We start from the raw sequence: 17,922 nt of genomic DNA, 5'->3' as shown, positions 1-17,922 counted from the left end.
AAAATTAAACTGTATATTGTTTCTCCACAGGTTCACAAGAACTGGATCTTCCTCCCAGTAACAGCTGCCAAAAAGAGAATCGATACTCCTTCACCTCACACAAGTCTTGCATGTCGAGTGGTAAGGATAAAATAGTAATTAAACATGTAATTATGACACATTGCCTACAACTAAAAAATAAATACTCCTTCCACAGAAAATCTGCAGACCAAGCGAGTTTCCATCTGCCTGATTTGATTTTCATTAAAATATTTCCTTAAACAGTATTACATTGGTTTTAACGATTATTTAGGTTTGCTGCTACAGGGAGGTGTGGGTTTATTTAGTAAAATGTTCATCGCTTAGTACAAAATAATTAAATTTGACAAGTTTGGACAAATATATTCATAAACATGCAAACTACAATAGTTTACTAATTCGCCATAAGAATCACGTGGTACTTATAAATTTACAATTTTTGAATATTCTCTGTAACCAATAACCATACAAACATACTTCTGGATACTAAATTATTTGTCATTTTAAGGTTTTCAAAGTGGTTTAGAGAGAAATTGGGAATTTCTATGTCTGAGAATCAAATATAAAAAAAACCCATTTTTACTCCTTAAAACTCCCCACTCCCATAGTCTGATCATACTAGTCCGCAAACTCATTCAAATAAGCGTAGGTTTACTCGTTTATACTAAATTTAATCAAAATCGGATAATTTTTACTCTAGTTATCATGCTAACTATAATATATATGAATTTGAACAAATTGTGTTTTTGGCCACTGGGGACATCAAAACGAAAAAGTAAATCGGTCCTGGGTCCAGGTCTTGCAATGAGACCTTCGGTAATAGCTTCACTAAAAGTATAACAAATTTGAGGTGTGTAAGCGGCTGGATGTTCCAGCCGAACTTAGCCCAACCTAAAAGCTTAAGTGATCAAGCACCATATGACAAAATCGAGCTTCAGCCGAGCTTTTACTATTGGGATCACATAACATATCTGTCAAGATTCAAAATCGCAAATTCAAGTAATCTTTGAACAGCTGTAATTTTTTTACTCGATTGCCCCTTTGAGTATGGGTTGGCTTCATTTTATTTTACTAACAAAAACCTGTAATTTTATGTGCATTTAACAACCTATGCTCACATTTAAGATTTTCTTTTGACTCCTAGCGGAGCTATCTCCCTGAGGAGGTGACGTATCACTGAGTTACGTGTTAATAGTAGTTTACGCAACAATCGCGTGAAAGATAGTGTTAATGACACGAGTAGACATTTAAAAACTTCTACAAGTGTCGTTTAGACTATTTACTCGAGTTCCTTACACTACTTTACCTACGACCGTTTTTTAATTACTAACAATCACTACTCATAACTTCTAAGAGAGTTTATGTTTTCCTTTATAACCTCTCATTGCCACTGACAGTGGTGCAATGAAACATTGTACCAAACACTAATTGCACCACTCATTAACAATTAAATTGGTCTTATCAACTGATTATTTGAAGTTCAAAGCATTACAATTTTACTTATATTCTCTCAATCCTTGAACCTCATTGGTCCGTTACTCATGTTGTTAAGTAAAACAATGCTGTTAAGTAAGTTAACAATGCTGTTAAGTGAACCTTTCAAATGCTAAGAACTGAACCGAAACGGCCAGTTTAAAAACCATTGTAGGTAAAATTATTTTAGTGCCCAGTACCTTTGAGCCCAGTTTTTCAGCTTTAACTGTATTATCTTTTGAAATTTTTAACCGTCCCGGGTCTTTTTTCCCACCTTGTATAAAAAAAGCTCAGCTCGATCAACAATCTCAGACTCAAACACATCTATTCTTGTGACAATAACTCTTTGGAATTAGAATTTGGGAGACTGTCCTACCTCTTACTGTCAGTAAAAATCTCAAATTTAATTTCTTTCTGAAAAATCTTTTGATATTTTTGGTGAAAAGACATCCCTAATCTCTATCAGATTGTTCAATTGATACGTTTTCTAGGCACAGATAAGCGCAAAGATTCAACCGCAGAACACAAGCGAGTTGTGGCGACATTGCCTGAGGTGCGGATACTGCCTCAGAGCTCTACTCCCCCTGCTACTCCTCTACCCGTGGTGAACTACAGCCTCGGACACATGGGAGCGGGGGGCACTGCTATAGCAGCAGCTGCTTCCCAGGCCATAGCAGCCACACAGCAGGTAATATTACTAGGTTAGCAAAAGGATAACTAGAATACAGTAGAACCCGAGTTATGCTTCCTCGAATCATCTGGATCGCTAACTATTCAAATAACCTCAAAGAGAAGAATAAAACTTAAAAATCAACCAGAAAAATGTATTATAGATTTGTGAACTTTGCAATAATCTGTTTCATATTTTAATGTGTGCCAATTGTGTCCATCGCGTTGAGTCTATTGTAGTGTTATCGATCGGCAGGGAATTAAGTAATTTGTTTATCCCGTCAGTGACTGGTGTTCATGAGATTTGGTTTGTTGTTGTTGTTGACTGCTGTGTTCAGTGTGGCTGTCACTCAGCAGGTAATATTAGTTATTAGGTAATCTTAGTATTAGGCAGTTTTTTTGTTGTTTATTTTTACTGTGATTTCAAAATGTATATTATTAAATTTGGTACTCTCTGATCTTTTTAAATAACCTTGTCTAGAAATATCCAAACTGTCCGGCTTTATGATCATCAGGTTGGGATCTGGTCCAAACTAATCCAGATGTTTAGAGTTCTACTGTAGTCTGATTAGACCCAAAAGTAAACAAATGGTTAGGACGGGTAGAGCCATTAAGGTAATTCACTATTTTAGAATAGTACTGGAGATTAAACCTAATGTCTTCATTTTTCAGGAACAAAGGATCCAAACATTTTTTTAATACAAATTCTATGTCAATTGATTTTATTTCACTTACATCAGCTATCAGCTGGGAAAGTTATCCGTAAGGCCTACTTAGATCTGAGTTCAACTTTAATGATTAAGACTTTAAAGTTTTGCCAGTATTAAAACATACAAAACTATGTCAAAAAAAACTTACAATAATATCTGAAATAAAACAAAAATTATGACTGATATAATTAGATAAACTAAAATGTAATGAGATTAACACAAAATAAGTTAACTCCTACATGTTAAGACCCATCACACACTCTGTCGTTTTTAATTACTTTGAGTAAAATGGCCCCAGATTTGCACCGAGGGTGTGTCGTAACATTTGTGTGGGCCGCAGATTCAGTAGAATGAACTTTCAAATCAGAGCACTTGTGCAGTTTCAATATATATTAGGGTCAAATGGGAGCATACCTAGATATGAAAAAAATCAAGCGCAAACATTATCCTAACAAATTGTGTTTTAGGAAATGATTCGGTATACCTTAACAATAATGGTAAAGTCCATTGATAGCTTGTAAAATGTACGCTACCTATTTATAAAATAATTGTATTAATAATAATATTAATAATACTATTAATAATACTAATAATATTTTTAGTCACATCTCTTTTTGAAATTGAAAAACCACGAACAATATTTGTGGCTAAATATTTTTGTTGGGTTGTAGATGCAACAGGGGCGAAGGACTGCCAGCTTGAAAGCTTCGTACGAAGCCATTAATTCTGTCAGTATAAGCAAGGAACTAGCTGGTGCAGCTCAAACTGCCATTGCCGCCATTCAAGACACAAGCAAGAAGAACAAAAAACAGTAAGTATCATGTGTATTGAATCCATCCGATAATTTTGAATTGGGTTTGTATTATTCATGAAGAAAACATTTACTCTTTTTCTTGGGTGTGTTGCTAAGTTGGTGTCTCTGACTTCAGTGTAAGAGGGACGGACTGGTTCAATCGCCATCCATTTAACCCATTAAACCTCCCTTTAAACATTGCTTTCCCTTAAAAGTGGTTGTGGTTCTTTCATACAGAATGCTACTGGCGTAGACATAACAAAAGAAATTATACTTGGGTGGAACTGATGTTTTTGAGAGTGCTGGCATTGCCTATATGTTATCTGAGGTTTTAGCTATAAGGAAACATCAGCAGCGTAACTATTTTCTTCTTTTCATCCCAATTGCAATTATAATAGAAATAAGTTGAGTCCATACAGTGTTTTGTTGTTGGACTATGACATTTGTTAAAAGTCAAAAATGGAAAGAGAAATAGACTAGATAATGAGCAGAAAATAATTTAATTATTCACAAATGAAAAGTTACTCAATCATAGTAAAATGCTACCAAACAATTTTCTTGTAATCACAACATAACAATTCATTCAAAAATCATATGTGTCAAAATTATAAAAGTTCATATTTTCATAGCAGCTGGAAAAGACAATACAAAATATAAACCATAGATTATTTAAATCAAATGTTTCTATACTATATCCAACATTCTCCCACCTTTTGACTTGTAAAGTCAAAATATTAATTATCGCTTCAGGTATCTTCGTGGGGTTATAATTTTTCTTCCTCTTTGTGTGTAAACAGGTTGATCATGTTCACGACCAACACCTTCAGCTACTTGTTCATCTTCCATTTCGAATGTTTCATTACCATCTTGATTGTCTTTCTGCTGGACCAATTCAAGTGGAAACACATGTTGTATGGGTCTCAGCACTGTTCCTTTCTGATGTTTTCATTTCCACAAGACGTATGTTGCCATCTTTTCCAGGAAGTATCTTCTCAATCTTCGCCAAAGGCCAGTCCATCCGTTTGGTATTGTCGCTTCCAAGTAAAACGATTTCTCCAACTTGCACTTGACGAGATTTCTTCTTCTTCGAATGCAACACCAATTGACTTAAATATTCGCTTCTAAATCTTTTTTCAAGATCTTCTTTTAATTTTAATTTAAAGTTCCAACGACGAGACAAATTTGTGTAGTTGATCTGGTCCAAATCAATAACTCCATACTCCTTCGTACCATTCAAAAACATAGCTGGCGTCAAAACTTCCATGTCATGGCTGTCTTCTGAAATGTAAGTCAAGGGTCTACTATTTATGACAGATTCACAACTGCACAAAATGGTCAAAAATTCTTCATAAGTCAAACTAGCTCTTCCTAAGACTCTGCGTAGAAGCTGTTTCAATAGTCTTATGAGTCTTTCCCACCAGCCTCCCAATCTGACGATTTTATCAAATCTGGAGAAATATCTGTAATACCAACAATCTGGTTCAGGTTTTGAATTAATCAGAATCTTTGTAGTTGATTTGATCTTCCTAAGTTCAGAATTTACTTCTTTCTCATCACAATCATCACTGAAGTTTTGGTTAGGCCACAAGTTTGATGAGTTTCTTAGCCATTGTGGTCCCTCCCACCATTTCGACTCTACTAGCTGCTTAGGAGAACATCCACGTGACGGCAAATCAGCTGGATTCATATGGCCTGGAACATGATTCCAAGATTCAATGTTACTAAGGGATCTTATTTCCTTTACTCGGTTCCAAACAAACACTCCCCAGTAATCTTCTCGACGAATCCATGACAAAACGGTGGTTGAGTCGGTCCAATAAAATGTTTTGACATTTTCTAATCCCAAACTCTTTAAGACGTTGTTAGTTAGACGAGTGCCAATGGTAGCCGCCAGTAACTCCAGCCGAGGAATAGTCATCTTCTTGACAGGTGTAACTCTACTCTTCGCTTGAACTAATTGAACTGTGACAAGTCCATTAGATTCACCCCTCAGGAAAACCGCGGCCGCATAAGCGTCCTGGCTTGCATCACAAAAACAGTGAACTGTCCAAGAAATATTCCCTCCGATTTCATTTCCAAAATATCTTGGAATTTTCAAATTTGAAAAAATCTCAAGTTGCTTTGCCCAATCTAAAAACAAAAGTTTTATCTCTTCTGAAACCTTGTCATCCCATCCAATTTTACTTTCCCACGTTTTCTGCAGCAATATCTTAGGCAAGAGTGTAGCAGGACAAGTTATACCTATGGGGTCAAACAACTTGTGAGCAAAAGACAAAATAGATCTCTTTGTGACTATTTCAGGCTCTTTAAACTCAATGTTTTCAAAATTCAACTCAATCATGTCAGTATTTTTGTTCCAATTTAAACCTAAGATAGGTGTCAAGGTAGAATCATTTTTGAAACTCTGAATTTCTGTGTACTCCCAACTCCGAAGACAGAATCTAGCATCTTTCATTACAGAAGTCGCTTGATCTACAAATTGATTCAAATCTGAAAAGTCATCAAAACTTGCCATACAATTATCTACATAGAAACTTCTCGCCAGCGTCTCTACTACTTTTCTTGAGTAGTTTAATGATCCAGAATCTATCAAGTCTAATGTTTTTTCTAAATGAAGTTTTATTACTGCACTTAGCATAAATGGACTACAGGTAACTCCAAAGACCACTCTAGCGTGTCTGTAAACAACCAATTGACCATCTTCATTAATCCACAAAAAACGAAGAAAATCTCTATCATCCGTATGTACACCAATCTGAAGAAAAGCCTTCTCGATGTCAGCAACAACTCCATATCTGTGTAGTCTAAAACGATTTAATATGGACGGAATCAATTCAATTAGATTGTCCCCTTTTTCTAGACAATCGTTCAACGAGGGCTGATTCTTTTCTTTAGCGGATGCATCAAATACAGGTCTCAATTTCGTGGTAAGACTGTTTTCTTTTATCACATGTCGATGCGGTAGGTAGTGACCAATTTCCAAATCGGCATCGTTAACCTTCTCTATGATACCTAATTCCTCCCAGTCAGACAACACCTGTTGATATGAACTACGATATCCACTAGAATTAAGTTTATTTGTAAGATTACTGAGTCTCTTCTGTGCTACTTTCAAATTAGTAGGTAACGGCGGGTGATCATCAACCCATGGCAATTTGACCTGATATCTGCCATCATTTTCCACTGAAACAGATTCTACAAAATGTTCCATTGTTCTACTTTTAACTGAAGATTCACTCTTTACCATCACTGGATCCTTGATTCCTAAAACATCCAAACTCCACAAATCTGAAATGGATTTATTATCAATAGGGGACAATAAAGACGTTACTGCCATAGAACTGGACCTGTCATTCCCTTCAACTGTAGTTCTTCCCATTAAAGTCCAACCCAACAAAGTGTGCATCGCAACTAACCCGTTGGAAAGCAGATATCGTTTCTCAGTGTAAAGTTTCCCGGCAACGTCTGCACCTATCAGAACTTCAATAGGTCCGTCTCCATCTGTTACTTTAATTCCCAGTGTTCCAAGCTCAATGGACCAAGGACCAGGCTTAACTGTTGTAACATCGTTACAAATTATATCTTGATCAAGAACGTCAAAATTGCAGGCATAACTGTTATTTAAGTCACTTAGTCTAACCTTATAACACGCATGTTCAATTGTTTCAGTACTAGTGCCACCAAATAAAGCATGAGCTAGCTTCTCCTTTCTGACTATGTCGTAGCCAAATTCCTTTGCTGTATTTTTCAAAATATAAGACCTTTGTGATCCTGTATCTATTAAAGCACGTGCTGTTCGCTCTCGATTTTGGTTTCTAATTTTTACTAAAAAGGTTTGTAAAAACACTTCTGTGTGAACATTGTTTGCTAGAGAACTTTCTTTGACTGGTTGTTCACTCAATGAACTTCCTTCTGCAGCAGATGCCCTACACATAACAGCAGTGTGCCTCCTTCCACAGTTGGGACATTTTACTCTAACTTTACATTGCGCACTCCTATGACCATACTTCAAGCAAGTAAAGCAACAACCATTTTTTCCAACGATTTTCACCTTCTCATCTACTGTCAATTTACTGTCTTTACAGTTTTCAGCTAAGTGGTTAGAACCACAAAACATACATTTAACGTCTTTAGTATTTAACTTATCAGACTTCGTTGGGTTAACTAAACCAGCAGCTGTCGGCATCATTTCAGTATGTCTGGCGTAACTAGGCTTAGGTCGAAATACAGTAGATTTACTTACTTTAGGCTGTAGGTTAGGTCGCTTACTATTTTCAAAACCAGATGCGGCTAGAGTAATCCTTTCCTCGTTAGCAACCTCCTTTTGCAGAAACTTCATCAAACCATCAAGTCTATCCTTAAGTTCAGCATCAACTTCATAGCCAGAGTGACGCTGCCAAGCTCTCAACAGTTCCTCGGGCAAACAAGACTCTATAAGAGGATATAACATAGCAGAACATTTGTCAGTTGTTACTCCTAATGTCTCCAATGCTCTTAGTTGGGTTTCCAGTTTATCGTAAATGCAAGAAACTTCTACCTTACTGTTTAAATTACTCAGAACTAACTTCAAAAGCTCTCTAACATACACTTCTATGAGAAGGTCATCTCTACCAAAACAACTTTTAAGACTTTGCAAAGCTTTTGAATAGTTCTCAGCGGTAGCAGGATAGCTTTCAACCAGCTGACGAGCCCTAGAATTAGCTAAAGTAGCCTGCACAAGATAATGATATTTATCAATATCGTCAATATTCTCGTCATCATCTATTCTTTTGAATTGTGCCCAAAAAGGTAGCCAATCCTTCAAATCCCCGCTAAACTTTGTGAATTCAATAGTAGGTAGCCTCAGCTTAGTCCTAACAGCAGTAGATTTACTCATTACAGACCCATTGGAATTAGGTGAAGTGGCCCTAGACCTAATCAATCTACTCTGTACAGCTAAACTAATTCGATTAAACTTCTCTACATATTCATCTGCTAGCCTAACTTCTTCATTTAACTCTTCTTCATCTGCTTCAGAATCAAGCAAGAAATCTAAAATTTCCCTATCTAAAGTTTTTAGTTCTTCTATCTTACCTTCCAGAGAACTCAATTTACCCTGTATATTGTGTAGGTCTTGCTCATCTTTGCATAGCTCCTCATTTATCCCATTATAAATTCTGGTAAATGCTGTTCTGAAGGTTTTTCTTAGTTTCCTATTTCTTTCCATTATCTCAATAGTGACTATCTGGTTAAGAACTCATACAGTCCTGTCACGGTCGCCAAATGTTAAAAGTCAAAAATGGAAAGAGAAATAGACTAGATAATGAGCAGAAAATAATTTAATTATTCACAAATGAAAAGTTACTCAATCATAGTAAAATGCTACCAAACAATTTTCTTGTAATCACAACATAACAATTCATTCAAAAATCATATGTGTCAAAATTATAAAAGTTCATATTTTCATAGCAGCTGGAAAAGACAATACAAAATATAAACCATAGATTATTTAAATCAAATGTTTCTATACTATATCCAACAACATTTGATCAGGAAAAGTCTGGAACTTGAAATATTAAACCTGGTAAATTGTGCCCATTCAACTGTACACACACTTGCTGAACACCCTGTGGACTGGGAGAATTGTATGGAATTCTTCCTGTCCCGGTGCTTCAATCTTCCTTATGCATTTAACGGAATTTTTACGCCTTACCTTATCTATTTTTTTTTTTGTTTGCTCGGACAGCAAGGATGACAAGCGAATTGAGCAATTTAAAAAGAAGTTAGGGGTCTGCGGTGCAAAAAGTTTAAGGGCGGTTCTCGGTACGGTACGCACCTACTAGTATTTTTGCCGTTTTCTTCTCAGAATTTTATTTAAACCATTATTTTAAATTTTACTATACATTGACATTACTATGAAAATGGATAGTATCCCACATTATTTACTCCTAACAGGATTATGCCAAGAAAGAAACACAATTTACACCATATAAACAGGCTTTACCTATTTTACTATTAAGATAAGTCATAGCTGTGATAAAGTGGATTTAAAATTAGGTTAAGAATTTGGTCAAATCAAAAGGTTGAAGCAACAATTTGAGAAGATAATTTCACACAACTGGTAAATTATTTCCAACCAACACAAAAACTGGTTGTTGTTTTTTTTTTTTTTTACTTTAAAAAACATATCAATGCATTCAAAGACAGTGTAGTTGCCAGCGGTTCACATTCAACAGACAACAATGAAATATTAGAGGTTATGATGAAGTAAAGCCAAAGAGCATCTTTCTTATCAGCTTTAAAACTAATTATAAGATGTGTACAACTCTCAAGCTTTTTCTGAAACTCAAAATTGGATTTGCACAGAGTAAGATTATTGTCTTTTCGGTTTCAAAGTTAACATCAACTCATATCAATCATAAGTTTATCGCAAGCTCAATTCAATTTTCTTAGTACAGTAGAACCCCGGTTAACTGAAATAAAGGGGGGAGAGCCGTTTCGGATAACCAATTTTTCAGTTAACCCGTCATATGCTAAAAATAGCCATGTATCACCACAGTGTGTAGGTAAAATGAATTTAAGAGAATGTCTATATAATTCATTGTTTCAAAAATGTTACAATGGGATAGAAAATACTTTACACCAGACAACTGAAGTTATTAAAGCATTCTACGCCCTATATTATTTTATAGAACCATTTCGGTTAACCCGGGTTTCGGTTAACCCGAATTCGGTTAACATGGGTTATTCTTTATATTTTAAAGCTCTTCCAAAGAATCAAAAGACGAAGGCCTGAACCAAATTATTTAGGAGGGCCTATAAAAAGTGAGTAACAAACAATGATATTAGCGATGAAGGTCGCAAAATGATTATCATCATTTTAGTTCATAAGATTTTGAATGCATAAAGTACCTACATCACAATAAAAAATATAGGAAACAAAAACATTTAAATTTCAACAGCCAAGAATAACAAAGATACAGAATATGCAATGACATGATTTGAGACCAAGTAGGCTTAAATTGAATTACGGAAAAAAATTGTATACAAACAACAACGCTTGTGGTTTTGTCAATTGAATGATAAAATATCCATAAGCAATATTTTAACTTTTAAAATAAGACTGTATAGTTTAATATGAAACCATAAGGAGTTTTATGGCAGTAGAAATGGCCAGCGGCAAATTGAATGTTAACAAAAATACTGACCAAGGTAGAGAGGTGAAATTTAAACAGCTATTATAACGCTAGTAATAAAAAATGGAAGTACCAAAGGAATAAAAGTGATAAAACTCACGAGTTCTTGGAATTCCTTGATTTGACCTTGAGTACAACAATTATTGTATTGATAAAATAATAATAGATCCGGGACTGCTAATGAGTTGTTTATTGCATCATTACCCAAGTAATAAATTATGAAAATCGTAAACAAGCATCTAATAAACCTTAAGTGCTCTGAACCAACTGCCGGCTATGTAAATTGAAAGAAATTTATTATTATAGGCTGAACCGAATTTGTACCGAGTAAAATGCTATACCGAATCGATAGCGGTAATTAGGCCAGAACCATACTGTACCGACTTTTGCGGTGCGCCGCAGACTCCTAAAAGAAATACATTTGCCCATCCACATAGGCCTCAGACTGTTGAGTTATGATTTGTCAAGTCACTGACTGAGCAGTTGATTCACCAAACCAAATCCAAATGCTGCGCTCTTTGTACAGCGTCCAAAGTAACTTCCAAGCCATTCCTAACCTATCATATTCAATGACCACAGGAAAGCAAACGTGAGCAGTAGCAGCAGCAGCCCTGCTTTACCAGTCCTGGTGCCGAGTCCTGAGGAACCTCCGCAGCTTGAAGCCTCAGCGGACCTCTCGTACGACCCCAACGAGCCCAGATACTGTATCTGCAATGAAGTTGCTTTTGGAGGGATGGTGGCTTGCGACAATCAAACGGTACCACAACTTTATCTTTACAGTTAGTCCTTGCTATTGATAGTAGATGTACGCTCCAACAAGAAGGCAATTAAAGCGACCACTATTTATTTGTAGACTCCAGCCCCTGAATAATCGACTACACTACCTCTTGTAACTCCAATAAAATTGTGTGGTTATATCAGTTGCATTTAAATAAATAAACAAAGTGATTAGTTAACTGGAAGTTAATTTGATTGTTTTTACGAACATAAACTTACTATATTTAAGTTTGATTTTATGCAAAATTGCCCAGAACCTAACCATAAATAGTGAGGGCTATTTGGAGTGGTTTTTGGAATGTGTTTTAAATTATTTTGTGACAAATTTCACTGAGAAATATTTATAAATTAAGTCCTATGTTTTAAAGATAAAGCATAATTTCTTTACAATTTTTTTACAGTTTTTATTTTACAATTTCTTAAGAAATTTTTCTACAATTTCTAAAGTTATAAATGTAGATTTTTCTTCCATTAGCAAGTAGTTTGTTCCATTTATCATGTAGTTCTTGTTGTTTCAAAATTTAACAGTGAATCTCCAATTTCAAACTGTATAGCTCATTCTGAAGTTTTTAAAATTTTGTTTGGATTTTTAATTAAGTTTAAAGTTAAAACCTCCAATAACACAAATAATAACTTATGCATATTTTTAAAATTGAATGCCATTCATAATTTTCTATTTTTCACCGGGGGGATTTAATAGTTGTACAATATCTATGCTTACTTCCCCTCCAAAATAATTATGGGTTTTAAAAACAAACGTATAGTGGTGTATTTTTTATTGTGTTATTGATTAGTTTTTGTTTTACAATAACTATGCATCCCTCTAATGTTTTAGAAACTCCCCAAATCATCTTATCTTGGAGTCATTTATCCATATTTTTAGAACCATAGTATTTCTGATTGTACAGCTATAATCCATGCAAATATGAAGTCAGAAACAGATTCTTTCCTCAACAGAACTACGAGGCACTCTTTTAACCTATACAACTATAAATCTTAACTGATTTCTACTATACAATTAAATTAATTTGTTGAACAATTTAACTAAGGATGTAAAACTTAAAATAATTAATTTTATGCATTACCTATTCTTTTTGTTATTCTAGTGTCCCTATGAGTGGTTTCACTACCCATGTGTTGGAATCACTGATCCACCCAAAGGCAAGTGGTACTGCCCTCAATGTACGGCTGCTATGAAGAGGAGAGGTGCTCGTAAAAACTGATTCTCTGGGCCAAACCAAGAACATGCCAAGAATTACTGTTAATGTACTTTTACTTTTATTTTAGTGAGAAACAACACAAACGTTTCAATTCTCTCTTAACCCTTTCCGGATGGGCAAAAAATGTTTAAATGAAAAGAGTGATTTCAATTTGTGACACTTTTTTACGCATCTCCACTTTTAAATCAAGCATACAGTACACTTCCAATTAAACCGAGGTTGTTGGGACTGAGAATCTAAAATACCACGCAGGTCACGGGACCACATTAAGAAGTCTAATACTAGTAAAATATGTTTTAACAACATCTGTGTCTTGGTGCGCGGTCGTCTTACCATTACAGTGACTGGAGGAATCGCGTACCGACGTACTTATTCGTACTTATATTACCCTTAATCATTAGTAATGACATTGAAATTGCTACTGCATCATGCCAGATATATGTGTTGTGCCTGGGTGCAAGGGTAATTACGAAAGCTTGATTTAAAAAAACTGAAGGTTACACACAGTTTTTAAGATTCCAAGTGATCCGGTGCGTAAGCAACCGTGGATTCGTGCTTTTCCTCGGTCAGATTGGTCACCTTCAAAAAATTCTCGTGTCTGCGTGAAACATTTTCACGAAGATGACCTTAGTTTTGTGGTAAAATACAAGAATAAGGTGATTGATGTGAATATAGACGCGAGAAGCCAGTTTTAGGTGAGAATGCCGTACCTAGACTTTTTCCCAAATTACCTTTGTATCTTGATACTCGAAAAACGACAAAGAGAAAGACTCCTCAAGAAAGAAGACAAGAGGAAGGTAACAGGATAAAGAAGAGTCAACAGGATTAAGAAGATCGACTAGCACAAGAAAACGAAGTTGGGGATTTTACTTCATTTTACAACAATTAAGGCTGTATATTAGCACATAATAAATAAATAAAAAATAATATTAAATTGACGTGTATTATTATCGTCATTTTGCACATTATAATGAATGTGGAAAGCCATATGAAGGCCTAGCTTCTGAGATTGTTTCCACAATGGCAAACGTACAATGGCTAAATAATTATTCAAAGAGGCCTTCAAACGAGAAAAGAAAACTTAAAATGTTGTCATAATATTTACTTATGGTTTGTCAGGTAGGCTAAAACAATAATATGAATATTTAAAATTGAAAATAATTTTATTTAAACAATACAAGATTTTATATTACTCTTTCATTTGTAATTGGAAGTTTTACAAGACATTTTCACATTCATTGCAATTATTAGTACAATACGATAAATAGCCCAGGCCTACAAGCAAACAAACATTATGTTTGTATTTTAGTACAAAAGTCACTATTATATGCCACTAAAAAATCTTTAATTCATTCTATAGAGCAGTGAAAACAGCAAAACTCTCATTTAGGTTATAGCCTACCGCGTGTGAAGACAGACCCAGAAGGAGTGTGATTGCGGCGTTGCCAGTTCGAACGTCGCAGCCTTGTATTAGAGGTGGCTGTGGTTGGAGACCAACCTAGTACTGTGAAGTTTTGATTTGATAGGTAATTGCAGATCATTCTTACGTTAAAATTATACTTAATGGTTATTTCAAGCATTCATTTAAATAAATCCCAAATTACCTGCTATTCCAACTCTTGACACAGAAAAATACTACATTAAAGTAATTACCGTTTCCAAAAATATAAAAAAATATATATATATTCAGCCCTGTAACGACCTTGGATAACCTGGATTAATCTTCAGATAATCGGGAGTGTACTGTATAAAGCAGCTTTGCTACTTATTGGACAGTATTTTATTTCATAAAGAACTTTAAATGGAACTTTTTTACAACGTTTGTAGCTCTAAAAGATGTTCACATTAACAAAATTGTTTAAATCCATGTGTGTAGCCCCTGAGCTGTTGGATATAATGTAAGACCAAATTACTTACGTAATTCCCGTCACAGCTCAATAAAATATATCTATTCAGGACATGTTTCGGTGTTAAAACACCATCGTCAGCTCCAGGTACATAGTGTAGAGTTGATCAGTTGTTAACATCGTCAGAAGATAAACACAGTACGGACACGAATAAATACATAAAACAATTAAACATTTAAAAAACAGGCCTGTTCTAACAAAGATGACCGACCGCACAGGTAGCAAGGGACAGACTAGACCAGCTTATGCTTATCAGTTGTGTGAGAGAGAAAGAGATATTGGGCAAGGATCAGCTGTTGTAGGATGGACGGAGTTATTGATGAGTGAATTAAAAATGGTGTGGGAACTGAACTGTAGTTTTTCGTTTTATATAGTCTCACGGGTGTTAACGTTGTTAAAACTTTTGTATATTTAACAACGAAATTTATTTAAAAACAAAATTGTGTTTTTAGCGCAGTAAGTGGTCGGCTTATATCTAACAATCTAAAACACAGCAATTCTGCAGAACTCAAAAACAGTATCTCAACAGTACTGTAATGTGAAACAAGTCAAATCACATGATCCACTACCATGCAGTTATCTGTCACTCCTCCGGTAAGAGTTGTTTAAGTAGCCACGAGGTGCCTACGTAGCTGAACTTAAAATTTAATGGTAGTAGATTTAGGTGCCTATCTTTTCTATTGTTAGCGTAAAGTTGTCTAAGAATATGAAATAGACCAAACCAGTCCTGTTTTGCTTTTTTTTGTACATATGTTACCCTGTTACAGAAAACCTGTTAATTAAGTAAATGTCTAGCTGGCTTGGTTAATGTTTGTTTATCCAAACAAGTTCATTGTGAAAGATGTTTTTTATTTTCATTAGCTGAAATAACAGAAGTAAGAAACAGATAATTATCCCAATAAACCCTTTACCCTCCTTTAACTCTTAACACATTAGTTCAATGGCTTTGTGGGTTTGTTGTTTCCAGAAAATTAGAATTCTGAAAGAAATCCCCAAAATTGTCTGTTTCATCTGATTTTAACAAACTTATTAAAAAAGATCTTGCTTATTATGATGCCTATGGACTCACATTTGGGTTAATACGCATAAAACAATTCAAACAAACCTTTTGCTTTTCTGTGCTTTAGGGATCTCTAAAATTGAAAAATAACATCAGGGACCCAAGTTTTACCATGAGTAAGTTACCTACTTAAGTTGTTTTTTATTCATAATAGTAGTGTAGGGTAGGGGCTAATGGTTGTAAAGAAAACAGGCAGTAAGTTGCACCTGCAGTATACACCGTTTTGAATTTAACTCTGCTTTGGAGGACCTTACAACAATTAAATTACTCTAACTAAACATATACTGTGAACCATTCTTAAGCCTTTTCCAAACCTGTTTCTCATCAATCATTTCACATTTTTGAAAAGGAGTTGTAAATCAAAAGTATATATAAGATAAGGAGTTAGTTAAATATCCATAAGTATTTAGTTACACCACCATATAAGTGTTTTAATCTAAGAACATATATCGTTTTGACTGTTAAGTTTGTATAGAATATAAAGTTTGTGAATACAAATCATATGACTTGTTATATGGCCTTTCCCTTAATCCTCAAAATAATTAGTGATAAGGTTTTTAAAGGAAGATTAGAATTACAGGACGATGCATTAATTTTATTATATTGCCTGCCATAACTTTCCATAGCTGTGGAATATGCTTGGAAAATCAAATTGATCCATCTAAATTTACTGTGACTTACATTGCATAGAATCATGATGAAAACGAGTCTTGACACAATTTCTGTGTTTTGTTGCCATTGTTGGTGAAGCCCATGATGGCGATTTATATCCTCCGGAAAAACTAGAGCACTAACCAAAATCTGACAAATCAGACAAACTGTTGTGAATGTCTGACAATTTGAATATGGCCTAAATTACTTTGTAAGTAATATGATATCGGACACATTTTTCTCAAGTTTTACTACACATGTCATCCATCAAATATAAATCAGCTGTTTTTGAGAAAGATGTTTCCTGAAATGTTTAGGTATCAAGTTGTTAAATAACTTCTTGATCAGCATCGTACGTGTTATTACATGCCTGAAAGTTCAAAAATACGTCGAATAACACTTGTAATAATATATTTACACTTGTACTGTTTACTCACAAGATGGTAAATACATATAAAAAATGTCAACGGGTGATTGATATCAATTGGACACTCTAATCATCATCACACCCAATGTCGCAATTGTAATTTCTTGACAAAACTGCAAATAAAGAATATTTTGACTTGATTTGATAGTATCACAAGTGTCATTAGTGTAAGTGTAAATATACTATTGTTGTGTTATTTGATGAATTTTGTACTTTCAGATAAGTTGTTAACAATATATTAATCAATCAATAATCTTAATTTGTCTTTGTACATAAATACAAGAAATGGCATCATATCTACATAATATAAGAATAGCTACTTATAGCATCTACACAGTTTTTAGGATCACCAGCCCCAGACAAACATACACCGCTCCTAATGCAAACTCACAGTCAAGTAAGAAGTCCTGAAGAGAGTATATATTTTTCCTTTTAAAATGGATTTCAGTTTTGCCTTGAATTTTGTTTGCTTTGTTTTCTAATCTTAGTTCATCTGGTAGTGCTTTAAGAAATTTGTTCCAGCGCTTTTGAGATATTAAGGTTTTATATTTTAAAGCGGCACCATTTTGAAAATCAACACTCTAAAAATGTTTTTTTCTTTAATTAGTTCTTGAGGTAATAAGTCCATCCATATACCAAATTTAATTTGTTTATAACTAGGTGTTCTTCAATTAAAATTTGTTTGTAAAAAAAACAAAATAGCGGCTCTATGATTAACTTTTGAGTTTTTGAAATGTTGAATACCGGTATGATATTTTTACTTGTCTATGGTCCAGGAATATTACCTAAAACAGTTGGTATAGAGAGAGAGAGAGAGAGAGAGAGAGTTCTGGGACACCCTGAGACCTCTGGGACATCAAAACGAAAAGTAAATATGTCTCGGGTCCAGGTCTTACCATAGATTGATGGAACAGACTGTCTACTCCTTTAAACTATGTCTTGCCATGAGACCTACGGTAATAGCTTATCCCCTACATGGGAAATTTCCTAAAAGAAATTAGATATGTACAATCATGTACGATCAAATTTAAGAACTGGTGTT

The 17,922-nt window shown here is 34.6% G+C and overlaps 1 protein-coding gene across 2 annotated transcripts in view; it reads left to right on the top strand.

Annotated features, from left to right (window-relative positions):
- Positions 1-16,293, top strand: part of LOC128998357 (inhibitor of growth protein 3-like) — a 30,261-nt gene extending 13,968 nt beyond the window's left edge. For both annotated transcript variants that reach the window (XM_054424462.1, XM_054424461.1), the window contains exons 6-10: positions 31-120; positions 1,983-2,179; positions 3,542-3,681; positions 11,418-11,595; positions 12,722-16,293. In XM_054424462.1, coding sequence (XP_054280437.1) covers positions 31-120; positions 1,983-2,179; positions 3,542-3,681; positions 11,418-11,595; positions 12,722-12,838 — 722 coding nt within the window. In that variant the 3' untranslated portion in view covers positions 12,839-16,293. The remainder of the gene's footprint in view (positions 1-30; positions 121-1,982; positions 2,180-3,541; positions 3,682-11,417; positions 11,596-12,721) is intronic.
- The last annotated feature ends 1,629 nt before the right edge of the window (positions 16,294-17,922 follow it).

The sequence above is a fragment of the Macrosteles quadrilineatus genome, unplaced genomic scaffold, assembly GCF_028750875.1.
Source record: "Macrosteles quadrilineatus isolate MER2022 unplaced genomic scaffold, UCM_ALF_1.0 Scaffold_7__1_contigs__length_78375512, whole genome shotgun sequence".
Classification (NCBI taxonomy): Eukaryota; Metazoa; Arthropoda; class Insecta; order Hemiptera; family Cicadellidae; genus Macrosteles; species Macrosteles quadrilineatus.
The sequence above is the reverse complement of the archived record's forward strand: the minus strand, read 5'-3'. Positions and strand labels throughout refer to the sequence as shown.